Below are 14,645 nucleotides of genomic sequence, written 5' to 3'. Positions count from 1 at the left end.
AACTCATTGGATACAAAGTGAACACTGGCAGGAAACTCCTATGATACAAGAGATGTTCTGTTGCAAATTATGATACGACTACCGCAGCGCTACCTATTGGTTAGCTGCAAAACTATAGCAATAGCCGGTAAATTTGAAAAAGAGAACTTGCAGTCCTCACTTGGTGTTGCTATAGCTTTCAGAGCGAACGGTCGTGCTTTTCGAGTTGCCTTATCTGTATGATAACTACTGTGATAGTTTGTTAAGCGTGCCATCTCGTACACGATCGTCAATTATTTTTCTGTGTTATTTAATTATTTCGAATCAATTTTTTTGTTTGCCATGGCTGATGTTTGTTACAAGTGTGAATCGGATTTCAACAACTCAAAAGATATCCTAGAATGCTGTGGATGTAGGAATTTTTTCCATCCAACATGTACTAAAATTCGTACGTTAGAGAATTTTAGAAAACTCGGAGTGAAGAAATCAACTTGGAAGTGCGACGGATGTAAAGAAAAATCTTCTTCAACCGACAGCAACGATCTTGAGTCCACTTTGACAAAAACTATCGAAAACACCCTTACTAAGGTATTTAATGATAAACTCGAAGAGTTGAGTAAAATCATTACGACTCTTAATTCAACTGTTGAAAGTTTGAAATCGTCATTGGAAACTGTGCGCGCAGAAAACAAATCAGTGAAAGAGCAGTGTAAGAAGCTTGAATTTGAAAATATTAAACTTCGAAGAGACATTAATGAAATACAGCAGTACACTCGTTTGGACAACTTGGAGATAGCAGGGATTCCGGAGACAAAAAATGAAAATGTGTACACAATCCTAGAATCTGTTGCTAGAGCGATTAATACTCCGTTCAAAAGAGACGATATCTCTGTTGCTCATAGGGTTCCTTCTTCTAAAAATAAGACAAAATCTATAATAGTTCGCTTCACGTCAAGAACTGCCAAAATTAATTGGAAATGTGCGGCGAAAGCAAAAGGACACTTGAAAAATGGAGACTTGAACTGTAATCTTCCACCAGGTTATATCTATGTGAACGATCATCTCACTGCATACAACAAATTTCTACTCAATAAAGCTAGAGATCTTAAAAAGAACAATAAATTAGCTTATGTCTGGGTGAGTGATGCAAAGATTCTCATTCGTAAACAACAAGACTCTCCGGTAAAACGTATAACTAACGAGGAGGACCTCAAACCATTTGAATAAATGTATTACTACACTGTATTTACTGGTTTCTATTATTTAAAGACTGATATATATATTTAAATGTGGCGATATGTGTCACGAGATGACCGAGCTCTGTATTTTTTCTTTCTTTCATTAATAGTAATAGACTTTCTTATCTACTTTAACTTTAACTTTCTCCTATTCTTTTCTCAGAGTTAATTCTACTCCTTCTTAATTCTTTTTTAATTTATCCTTCATTATACGGTTTTGAATAGCTCATTTATCGTTTTCCTATTAATTTTTTCCCTTTTATTGTATGGTTCTTATAAATGACCCTGAAGAGCATATTTCTCTTGAGACTCACAATACTATTATAATAGAGGATATTTTTCAATCTCAGATTGAGTTGTTTGGTAGTAGTGATAATCAATCTTACCTGAACATTATCCACGTAAACATAAGAAGTTTGCGAAAGAATTTTGATGAGCTGTCATACATTATCAGTAATTGTTCATTAGAGTTTCATATTATTATCCTCAGTGAGACTTGGATAGTTGAAGAGGATGATTTTAATTTTAATTTGAATGGTTATTCAGTGGTTAACAAGCCATGTAAAACAAATAAATGTGATGGAATTTGTGTCTTTTTCAAATGTAATTTTATAGTAGATGAGTTGGATTACGAAATAAAAGAATCTAACTCAATTCTTTTGGATGTACAAGTGCCAGGTGCGAAGGATAAGATAACACTTATCGCTGTTTATAGGTCTCCTTCAACCAATGTAGATAATTTTCTCAATTGTTTGAATGATTGTTTGTATTTTATCAAAAATAAGCCCAATATAATTTTTGCCGGTGACTTGAATATACATCTGAATAAGTCTACGCTTGCGACTAATGAATATTTCGGAATTTTATCTTTGAATGGTTTTAAATCATACATAAACAAGCCTACTAGAGTTCAAAACGGCACTGAATCGATTATCGATCACATATTTTTAAAGAATTCCTCTTTCAATCCTGACAATGTATTAAGTTCAGTAATAAAAACAAACATCACTGATCACTTTTGTGTCAGCATCCACATTGATCTTTCAACTGACAAAATTGTAAGTAAAAATAATTCTTTCAATAAAATAGATTTCAATAAATTAATATTATCCATTGAAACTGAAAACTGGGATAACTTATTAGATGACAATTTACATGTGAATGAAGCAATGCAAATTTTAACTGACAAAATATCAAATCACATTAAACTTGCAACAGTTACAGTAAAGATTCCGCATAAATTACAACCCCTTAAACCTTGGATTACGCGTGGACTTGTACATTCCATTAAAAAACGGGACAAATTGTTTAAAACACTTTCAAAGCAGCCTTTCAATGACCGTTTAAGAAATGAGTATAAAAATTACAGAAATCTTCTTAATAAATTAATAAAACAGAATAAATGTGAGTATTATAAGAATAAAATTAATCAGAATATAAACAACTCTAAGAAAATCTGGGAAACTTTAAATGAATTGTTAGGTAGAAGACATACTAAAAAAATTCCCAAAATAGAAGCTGATACACTAAATCAACATTTTGCTCGCGTAGGAAAACTTTATGCTGAGAAATTGAAGTTAAATAATCCCATTGCAACAACATGTAATCATTTCAAGGACTCATGTGTGGAGCATTACAACTCTTTCTTCTTGACACCTACCAATGAAAATGAAATTACTGCTACAATAAACTCTCTAAACAATAACTCAGCTCCAGGAATTGACAATATTAGCAATAGGATTTTAAAAACTATTTCACCACATATTATAAAACCATTGAAGGTGATAATAAATCAATGTTTTGCGGAGGGGTTTTTCCCTGATAGTTTAAAATTGGCCAATATCATACCCCTACATAAATCAGGTGATGCTTCTAATCCATCAAATTATCGTCCAATCAGCTTGTTGAGTACTTTTTCCAAAATTATTGAGAAGTTAATAAAATACCGTTTAGTTAGCTATCTCCTAAAGCATAATATAATTCACAAAAATCAATTTGGGTTTCAGTCTAAAAAAAGTACAGTAGATGCAATATCTCTTCTAACACAGAAAATTACAGAAAATTTCAATAACAAAAATAAAACAATAGCCATATTTTTAGACCTTGCTAAAGCTTTTGACACTATTCCTCACTCAAAACTTCTGATAAAAATGGAAAAGTTGGGTATTCGAGGAATAGCCCTTGAATTATTTAAGAGCTATTTAAAAAATAGATTCCAATTGCTCAAAATTGATAATAAAACCAGCCTTGAACAACTCACTGATTACGGTCTTCCACAAGGAACAGTCTTGTCGCCGATTCTCTTCCTAATCTACATTAATGATCTTCTCAAGTTAGAATTAAAAAATGGTGTCTCAATTGCTTTTGCTGATGACACTTCATTGTTATTCAGTGAAACGAATTGGGAGGATACTAAAAAAGCAGCAGAATCCGGACTTAAAATAGTAAAATCCTGGTTTGATGAGCATATATTAACATTGAACATAAAAAAAAGTAATTTCATGTCTTTCTCTCCAAATTCTATAGGCCAGCCGCAAGGTTTGGATTCCATTAAAATCCATAATGTAAATTGCAAAGAGTCTGATTGGATAAATTGTACATGCTCAAAGCTTAATAGAGAACATCGTGTTAAATATTTGGGTGTAATGATTGATCAACATTTGCGTTGGGATGTTCACATCAATAGTACATGTAACAAACTCAGACATTGGATAAGTAAATTCCGTAATATCAGCCAAGTTAGTAATAAAAAAATCTCAAGACTCATATATTTTGCCTACATTCAATCATTTCTGCAATATGGAATAAAAATTTGGGGTGGAACATACTCAAACCACTTGGAGAAACTTTTTGTAATTCAAAAACACATTATAAGAGCTATATTGGGAAAACCCAGACTCTATCCAAGTGAGTACCTGTTTAGTGAGCTAGATGTTTTAACTGTCAGGCAGCTTTACATCAAAAATTTAATCATCTACATAAATAAACATATGAATCTTTTCAACCTGCGTGTTTCACCATATAACCTCCGTCCCTCATCTATTACCTTTCAAATTACAGATACTATTTTATCAATTTGTAGAAAACAATTTTTATATCAGGTATCAAAGCTCATCAATGTTATTCCTAACCATTTTATCACTAGTAAATTGAATAGAAAACTGCTAATTGAAATTCATACATGGATAATCTCGAACAATGTAATTTTGGCAATGTAATTTCCTCATAGCTTAGTATAAAGACTTCTCATGTTTTTTATGTAATCTTCAACTATTCTTTACTCTCCCCTATACCTTCACTCTGCTCTTTCTCTTCCCTTCCTTACTCACTTTTTCTTTTCCCTATTTCTTAATAATATCCCATTATTATTTTCATATACTGTTAAGCATTGAACACTCGGCCTCTGCGCTCAGGTTCCTCGAACCTTGCAGGGACTTCCCGTTTTTATATAGTTATGTATAATCCTATTAATGGTATTTTTCTTTTTCATTTTATATTGTATTTTACTTTTTTCATTTATAACCATTTTTGTCATTGTAATTATGTTTTTGGGACAAATAAAGATTTGATTTGATTTGATTTGATTCACTCAAGAATGTCTCTACTATTTTATTATATATATTAACTATTTGTATTACACTAATAAACTATTACTTTCGCATATCTCATGGAACATGAATATGTAACGTGTTCAAGTATGAATATACATTAATTATGAATATCAAACGGCAGAGAATGCTCATAAGACTTTCAAATAATTTTTAATGACTCAGAAGTGGGTAAAAAGATAAATAAAAAACTATAAACCTATTCTGCATGTAGATTAGAATAAAAATATATTGGAAAGATTAAATTTTGTAACCATTATGGTGAATCTATATATAAAAGCGAAATGGCACTCACTCACTGACTGACTGACTCACTCACTCGCAGAACTAAAAATCTACCGGACCAAAAACGTTCAAATTTGGTAAGTACGTTCAGTTGGCCCTTTAGAGGCGCACTAAGAACAGATTTGGAATCCAAAGATACGCCTAAAATCTGCGTTTTTACGCGTTTTCTCAGCTTTATCGAGACCAAATGAACAGAAAATGTTCAAATTTAGAACAGAAGCTCAGCTAGGGTGTAATAATGTTGTGTTAGAAGGAATTTGCAATAACGTCAAAGATACGCCCAAAATCTGCGTTTTTCCAGCGTTTTCTCAGCTTTATCGAGAACAAATGAACAGAAAATGTTCAAATTTACTAAAGAAGGTCAGCTGGGGTGTAATGTTGTGTTAGAAGGAATTTGAAATAACGCCAAAGATACGCCCAAAATAGCGTTTTTCCCACCTTTTTCAATAATTGATGGAAATATATTAAAAAAAATTCAGTACACAGGTTTAGCTGAGGTGGAAGAATTTTGTTTGCCAAAGATACGCCGATATAGTAACAGGTGTTTTTACCAGCGTTTTCTCAAATTTTCGAGATCAAATTGACATAAAATGTTCGAATTCGGTACAGAGGTTCCTCTGAGGTCTACATGCAGGCGAGCGAAGCGAGCCCGCTGATCTCATTTTTGGACGATCCAATCGGGGGTCCAGGGGACGGAGCCCCCTGGCTAGACGGATATGGCGAGCGAAGCTAGCCTGACGGCTAGTAATGAATATTTTCTATAAACCTCGATAGATGTCATTGAAACCTTGTCATAGTTCGGTTCGGTGCACCCCAGTTATAAAACATCAATTATCAATTTATCATAGAATACACAATCTCAAGTAAATAAGTCTCTGGTCCATATACAGTGACACCTCGATAAAGTAGAGCCCGAATTAGTACAGACCTTGCTATGGTAAATGTTTTTCAGCGGTCCCTTCTCTTGAGTAACTGTACCTACTATATCGAGGTTTATAATAAAAAGTTTTTCATCGAATGTCAAAACACACGTAACTGATATTGGAAGCTCATAAAGTTTTAAGATGGATATAACAACTTGGATCCCCTGGAAAATACCGAAGATTTTATTGTAATATCTGCAAATAATTGACTGACAAATACAGTACCAGTACAGGAATTGAATGATTTTAGATAAGGGCTTAAAATTTTCGAATCTATGGTTTTATAATGAAACAAATTTCTCAACATCATGTTTATTTTATTTTGAACATGAATAGAGCATTATATGCAGATAATTCTATAGTTATAAGATGTACGATGTAAAAGGTAGACCAAACGAATTTATATGTAACTGTAAAAGTGAGCCCAAGTGAGAAAAATATGATTTACATGATTGATTTTCCAACAAGAATAACAACCACATCCGAAACAGCAATAGATAACTTTATTACGAACATTGTTGACGATAGTTTAAATGCATCGAGCATCATCACTCACATATCGGATCATGATGCGCAACTGCTTGAGATCCGGGGTGTGAGTGGCGTTCTTGATAAACCAACTAGGAAATTTTATCGTAGATTTGATGAAAGTCATTTGGAAGTATTTTATAGAGAATTAGCAAATCTGAATTGGATGGAGATTTATCAATCACCAGTTGATGAAAAATATGATGTCTTCATCTCAGTATTTTCACATTACTTCAACATTCATTTCCCAAAGATACTAAGATATAAAAAGGATAATAACAGCAAGATTAGGATGAGTACTGAGGTGATTGATAAAAAAAATGAATTATTAGAGTTGGAAAATTTGCATAGACGAACTAAAAGAGAAGATTTAAAAATTCAAATAAAAAATAATAGAAAAGCTCTCAAACTTATGATACAAAAAAATAAACAGAAATACTTTGATAAAAAAATAATGGATTCCAAAAACAAGAACAAAATAGCTTGGAAAATTATTAATGCTGAGGTGGGTAAGAGTAAAAAGAATAATTCTAATTTAGGTGTAATAAGTAATGGTGCACTTTCAACGGACCCTCATTGTGTTAGCAATATTTTTAATAATTTTTTCGTTACAGCAGTTGACAATTTTGTAATTCCGAATATTCCTAAAAGTTCGATACCTGTATATGTACCAGTTTTACAAGGTTGTCAAACTTCCTTAAGATTTAGATTCAATCCTATTAGCGAGAGTCAATTAATAAAAATAGTAATGTCATTTGAAAACAAACACTCTTCTGGTCCGGATGACATTCCAATGACAGTTGTCAAAAAAGTTTTACCAGCAATAATCAAACCACTAGCACATATTGTAAATTCCTCCCTAATATCAGGCCATTTTCCTAACAAACTGAAGATAGCTAGAGTCTTCCCAATATTTAAAAAAGGTAGTATCACAGATCCTGGTTGTTATAGGCCGATAGCATTATTGTCAGTATTTTCAAAAATTATTGAACGAGTGGTTTATATTCAATTGATGGAGTACTTAGAAATAAATAATCTATTGGACACAGAACAACATGGCTTTCGTTCAAAAAAATCAACAATTACAGCAGGAGTGGATTTCATAAATACAATAATTAATAATATAGATAAAGGAGAGAAAGTTGTTGGCACATTTCTGGACATGACTCGTGCATTTGACAGTGTACTTCACGTTGTTCTGTTACATTCGCTAGAGGATTTAGGAGTACATGGAAAGGAGCTTACTTGGTTCTCATCTTATTTAATTGGTAGACAGCAATTTGTAGAAATAGAGCATACTCAAGAGAACAGTAACCATATATGTAAGAGAAGCTATCGCTCTGACCTGAAAAGTTTAAAATATGGAGTACCCCAAGGGTCAATTTTGGGTCCGCTATTATTCCTGTGCTATATCAGGGGTATGCCCAATGTGGTTCCACCGCAAGCCTCTGTATGCCTATATGCGGATGATGCCAATATAATCTTTACTGGAAAATCGACTGAAGATGTGGAGCTCTCATCTGCTATAGGCCTGTCCTCGATTAATGAATATTGAATAGCCGGAATCTATTATTGAATACACAATCTCAAGTAAATAAGTCTCTGGTCCATATACAGTGACACCTCGATAAAGTAGAGCCCGAATTAGTACAGACCTTGCTATGGTAAATGTTTTTCAGCGGTCCCTTCTCTTGAGTAACTGTACTATATCGAGGTTTATAATAAACAGTTTTTCATCGAATGTCAAAACACACGTAACTGATATTGGAAGCTCATAAAGTTTTAAGATGGATATAACAACTTGGATCCCCTGGAAAATACCGAAGATTTTATTGTAATATCTGCAAATAATTGACTGACAAATACAGTACCAGTACAGGAATTGAATGATTTTAGATAAGGGCTTAAAATTTTCGAATCTATGGTTTTATAATGAAACAAATTTCTCAACATCATGTTTATTTTATTTTGAACATGAATAGAGCATTATATGCAGATAATTCTATAGTTATAAGATGTACGATGTAAAAGGTAGACCAAACGAATTTATATGTAACTGTAAAAGTGTATAAATTTATACATGTACTTTTCGTTGAAAACTATACCGGTATGAAGTCTCTTTGTTTTATTAGAGATCGTATCTACTATAAATAGCAAATATTACAAAAACATTGTCATTGGAAACTGATTTCCATCTAAATATCTAATAACTTATTAGGCTATTGCCAGATTTTGATTTCACTTGAAAGAAGTTCCAGTAAATTATGCATTGGAATGATTTAATTGGCAAGAAGAAAAAACAAAGATTGAAAACAATCTGATTAACTTTGTTATAAGACATCGAACTAAATTCTAGTTATTTTCAAAAAGCTAACTATCGTTAATGGTAATTCAGTGATGATGGAATTATCTGAGGTAACTATGAACGAATATAGAGAGAACCTAAGCCCTGAATTGATACGATTGCACTGAATTATAAGAAAAATCTAATACAATTGATACGATATTACATCATCATAAATCACAAAAAATTTAGAAATTATGCTTTTAGTCCATCGTCCAGAGTTGATAGGATGATGAAGTTTTTAAGTTTATTAGTTTGTTCCTAGTCATGGATTATTGAATACCTACTATTATGATTTCATTAGAAAATTTCTTACATTTAGAAGAGTACTGATGTATGAAAATTTGTTGAAGTTAAAAATTATTTTATCATGGAACCAAGTACAGACCAGTCACACAAAAACCATGGGTTCGTGACCATGTAATGATTATGATAATGATCAATCATGATCGCCATGATCATTACCATAATGATCAAGATCATCACCATCATCATATTCCATTTCTGATAATTATTCATATTTCATCCTTGCCATAATGCTGAATGATTTACTTTCAACTATCAAAATTTTAGTGTGATTTATTTTGAATAATCGTTTAATAAATTATATGAACAAAATAATTATTGTTCAATAAAGAGATGAATCACATTCACTGTGTCATGGCTTGTGGAATCACACAAGTGATCACCAAGCTAGTGGTTTAAGTATTGGACCCGGTTTCTAGAACTCTCATTAAATCTAAAGAGCTATTAAATCGATAGGTTTAATAATCCATAGATTAATAGTTTTAATAGATCTAAAATAAGTGTTCTAGAAACCGGGCTATAATCTTATAGCTTAACATTTTCCAATTACAAAACCATTCTACATCATAAAATCACTTCATTTATATTAAAAACAATATAAAAACATGAAGTACCCTTTCATTTAGAACATTTCAAACATTATATTATTTTTAATAGTATTCTACATAATTTTTTTTTGTAAAGTTACTAGTTTTCAAATCATAACTTACTTTATTCACAATGAAAAGAAGAATTATCGCTCCTATCGTTTTCAATACCTCAAATACATTGACAATCATGGAACACAATCTTTTCATATTATTGTAATTATTTATTGTTTATTATTATTGGGAGCACAATATATTATTACATAGATCAACATTTTTCAGTTATTATATATTATTAGGAGTACATTATATTATAACATAGATATTTTTCAGTCTGTGGACCTCTGTAGAAATTTCTAGGGCAATTGGTAATCTCACAGAGTTTGTTTCAAAATTTAATCATAGCAACTTTAGTTTAAAAATTTGATATCACCGATAACAATTGATACAATTTGGAGAAACGATTCGTTTTTCATGGATATTCATGAGATTGGAACAAGCAAAGGAAAGGAATTAATTTGAAAAATGAAGATAATCAACTGGTCTTAAATGTTGTAAATGGTCTACAATGTTGACGGGATTCTAAATTTAATATTATTGAATACTGGTGAAATGAAGGTGGAAATAAAATTGGATATACGGGAGCATGATTCTAAAGTAAAGTTCCAAGAAGAATATTTATAACAATAAAATTGTAATACACAAAAATATTAGATTATTCAAGTTGATACAATTGATTATTGTTTAGTGAGTGACAGGTTATATTATTATAAATAATTCGATAGTTTAGTAATGTCAGACAAATACTATAGTTTGATAAATGCACTGTTCCTTCTGAGGAACAACAAAGCTTTTATTTGAGTTCAATAAATAGGTAAATCTCAAAAATAAGTTGTAAACTATCTTGTAAATAAATATGAGTAAGAATATAAACAGAAGCATACACTTACACAATAGAATTATTATAAAGATTAGCCCTTAAATATTCTAACATAACTTATAATACAAAGCAATTCAGAAGATACACACTGGAAAAATAATATTCAATATTCACTAATACTGATAAATACAATATACTCTGTTCCCTTTGGAAATTCATGTTTGTACCTTGAAGTCATGCAAATAATATCGATAATACATAAGTAGGTAATGCAAAATTCTCAATGAAACCCCACATTCAAGGGATGCTTGTAATGGTTCAGTATGAGTTTCAAAAAGTTGTAAAAGCACGTTTCGAAGTCAATATTCGATTGGGGTGAAGATTACATTGTAATCTATATAAAAATATTATTAATAGAATCAATCAATAATAGTAAGTGACAAGTTTTATGACGGAAATAAATCTGTCATGAGTGATTATTCACTTCAATGAAATGAGTCCTACATACTTTTGTCACATCAATCCATTTTGATTGTTGATAATACTTCTAGTGATTAATATCAAATTATTAGTTGTAAGCAAAATAGTTTAATGTTGAAAGTCCAAATTTTTAAACATAAAACTGTTTCAACAACAAGTTCCAGGATATTAAAATTTGTGATTCAATATAAATAATTTTGTCCACAATATAGTTATATTGTTTGTAGCTATATTTACCATAAATAAAGATCAATTTTCTCTGGCAAATTGCGAACATTTTTACAAATTAATATGGCATTGTTGTTGTTATACCAATATAAAGCTAGGTCGAATATTATTCAATAAAAAAAAAAATATCAATTTGTAGATTTTGTTCTTCAGCTTAATATCCATCAGCCAGGAACTTTTCCGTTGATTTCATTTTCCGTAAATAATATCATCAAATCTGAAACAGGAATAAAACATTTTGAGCTATCAAGATATACAATAGTTTTGCTTGAGTGAAAAGATTTTGTAACAAGAAACGTTTCTAAAGTGTCTTGTAAAAAGCGACACAATCTCCAAGAAAATAATTGAATAATTTGTATTGATATTATTCACAGAGGCGGCCCTACAGTTTGCGGGGCCCAAGGCGAAGTTTAACGGTGGGCCCCTTTTAATATCTAAAATAAATAATTGTCAACTATTCACTTGGAAAAAAAGTGCTCATTCAATGAACAAGAAATAAGTTTATACTATAAATTTATCATCATCATTCGCAGAGCAACATAATGTATTAGGATATACATCGATTAAGTTTTTCTCAATCAGTAATTTAACTGCTTCACTAATTTTCAAGTCCACAGGTAGGTTCGGCAGTACATTTTTAATTCTTCACATAGTTCTGAGCCGTCAATGTCGGAGTTAGATGTAGTTTCTGTCTTAAATGTTAGCGTCTCTTGAAGTTGTTTACAGAAACTTAAAATCTCTCTATCAGATTTGTCCTTCAATGAATTTAGTCTATAGAGATACCCAAATCTCTCTCCATACTTTTTAAGCTCAATACATCTCAAGTCAGTGCTTTCAGTAATTTTATCAATGAGAATATAGAAAAAATCTGTTCTTGAAAGGTCTTCTGCAATCATCTTCTCCTTCATAGGAAAAGCTGGATTTCTTTTTTCTATGTCTAATTTTCTTGAACTCTTTTGATGTACTAAGTTCTTCAGCAATCTCATTTGCACTGACCATTGCAGAGACTAGGCCAATATTTCTGTACTCAGCCAACCAAGATAGAAACTTATCGAAGTGATTTATTGCTGATCTTAGGTCCATGTCAGCTCGTTGCCACATTTTACTAATAAACTGAATTTTTACCAACAAATCGTACCAAATAATTAATGAAAGTATGAAATCATACGAAAGAATTTTATTTGGGAGTGCATTACATTCGCTGGCAGTAGCAGAATCATTAGTAGAATCTGAAAGTTCTTCTAAACACACAGCAATCTCTTCAAGTTGATAACGAAGAGCTCTAACACTGTAAGGGTAATTTTCGTTTTGTTTTTTAGAATACTCCATACATTAGATGAAGCAGAAAACAATGTATAAAGCCTTTGTAACGTTCCAAAAAAACATACAAGCCATAAATTGGCCAAAACTACAGTTAGCCTAGCAGCTAATAGTTAATGCCCACCCGCTCCAAGTGCGTTTGAGTAAACAATAATCATAATCTGGAAATTAGTTGTACATAGGATCGAAGTTTTGCCGATTATATAGGATATTTTAAATTAAAATATAACATTTTAAAATTCCTTCTTAATTTTTTTTCTGTATGGGGCCCCAGGCGCCGCCTTGTTCGCCTTCATGTAGGGCCGCCTCTGATTATTCATTCTAATTCAGAGGTTATTTTAGAACTATTTTGCTAATGTTTTAAAAGCCAACTGGTTGCAACCAAATTAATTTTATCAGTCTTCACTCCACCTTTGAATGCTTTTGTTCAAGAATGCTTCAATGTTTATAGCAGTTCATATATATACATTCATAGAAGTTCAAATAGGAAATAGTTTTATAGTAATTTGTAAAAAACTTTATAATAAATAGGTTGTACTGTAATCCATAAATATTATAACATTAAACTAGACATATTTTGAATGTTTTCAAAACTATCTAGTTGTTATTTACTCATATTATTTGCTAGTTGCTATTATAATAAAACTGATACTGTAGTGTCATGGAATAATGAAACGTTCATTAGTTTCATGATTTTTCAAAGTATTATTTGAATAAAAAAAGTTATAGAACACGTTGAAATACATTTTTTTGCTGAGAATGGTGTTCACATGAGTTTTAGGCTTGTGCATGAGTAATCAGACGAATGATGATGAGTGATTATTGGAACAACAGTTTTCCAAAACACCCCAAATTATTGAAACGTTAATTTGTTCCATGATTTTTCATAGATGATTATTTGGATAAAAAATTATAGAACACGATGAAATACTTCTGGTTAGAACGCGAACAGTACAGTGCGTCTTATCGCTTTTAGTTCATCTCTCTCTCTCTCTCTCTCTCTCTCTCTCTCTCTCTACCTAGCTCTGTCTATCTCCGAGGAGGAGGAGAAGGGTGCTATCTCCCGGCAGAGCTGGGTGAGACCCCAGTCGTCGTTAAAATCGCAACGTTACAACCGCATCAAGTAAGTCAATCCGCATTTTATGAATTTTCCTCGGTCCTCCGTATTTTGTAAACCCCTCAAAGTTACCCCGCGTTGTCAACTTCTTCTTTTCTGAGGATGATGCCCACATGAGCTCTCTAGACTTGTGCATGGGTAATGAGACGGATGATGTTGAGAGATGAGTGGGCTTACAGCTTTAGGTGGGTTCCTAAACACCCCAAACTATTGACCATGAATGAATAACTAAGTGGATAAACAAACAAAATGAATAAATGGATGGATGAATAGATGAATAAATAAATAAAAATATGAATAGTTGAACAAACCTGAGGCTCACGAGGCTGGTTCTTCAGTGTCCCCAATCAGCTGAAAGTGTTCCCGCCTGAGAGCACTGAACCTCAGTCTCTCCTTGTCTAGCGAAGCCTCCAGCTCTTTTATCCGCACCAGAAGTTCCATCTGCAACTTCTTCGCTTGATGTAGCGACAGCCCTGTCATGTCCATGTCATCTGTGAACAAGTAATACAACAATAGTAAAGCTGTCTCTCTTTTCTGGCTCAACATTTTGCAAAACTCAACATTTCCAATTTGGTAGAGATTCAAGTAAAATATTTTTTTTAATTAGTTTTCAAACATCAAAATTTAAAATTTCTAGTTAAGTCGTTAGGTTTGGAGTGAAAATTGAACTTGAAAGTGAAAAGTAAAAACTTCCAAATCCTAACCTCACTTTATTAGATCTGAATGATGATCAAGTATCAAGTTCCATGGCGACCAGAATATCCAGTTCTTGAAAAACTTTTTAGGTTATGTTCATCTAATTTTATATGCTAGACGATTTTT

At 31.9% G+C, this 14,645-nt stretch overlaps 1 protein-coding gene across 1 annotated transcript in view; it reads right to left on the bottom strand.

The window, feature by feature from the left end:
* Positions 1-8,882: 8,882 nt before the first annotated feature.
* Positions 8,883-14,645, bottom strand: part of LOC111046702 (huntingtin-interacting protein 1) — a 71,775-nt gene continuing 66,012 nt past the window's right edge. Inside the window, exons 19-20 of the mRNA XM_039436593.1 lie at positions 14,135-14,314; positions 8,883-11,603 (exon numbers count right to left, since the gene is read on the bottom strand). Of these exons, the coding sequence (XP_039292527.1) occupies positions 14,142-14,314 (173 nt within the window). The 3' untranslated portion in view covers positions 8,883-11,603; positions 14,135-14,141. The remainder of the gene's footprint in view (positions 11,604-14,134; positions 14,315-14,645) is intronic.

This window comes from Nilaparvata lugens, chromosome 10, assembly GCF_014356525.2.
Source record: "Nilaparvata lugens isolate BPH chromosome 10, ASM1435652v1, whole genome shotgun sequence".
Classification (NCBI taxonomy): Eukaryota; Metazoa; Arthropoda; class Insecta; order Hemiptera; family Delphacidae; genus Nilaparvata; species Nilaparvata lugens.
Note: the sequence above shows the minus strand (reverse complement) of the source record. Positions and strands in the feature narration are given on the sequence as shown.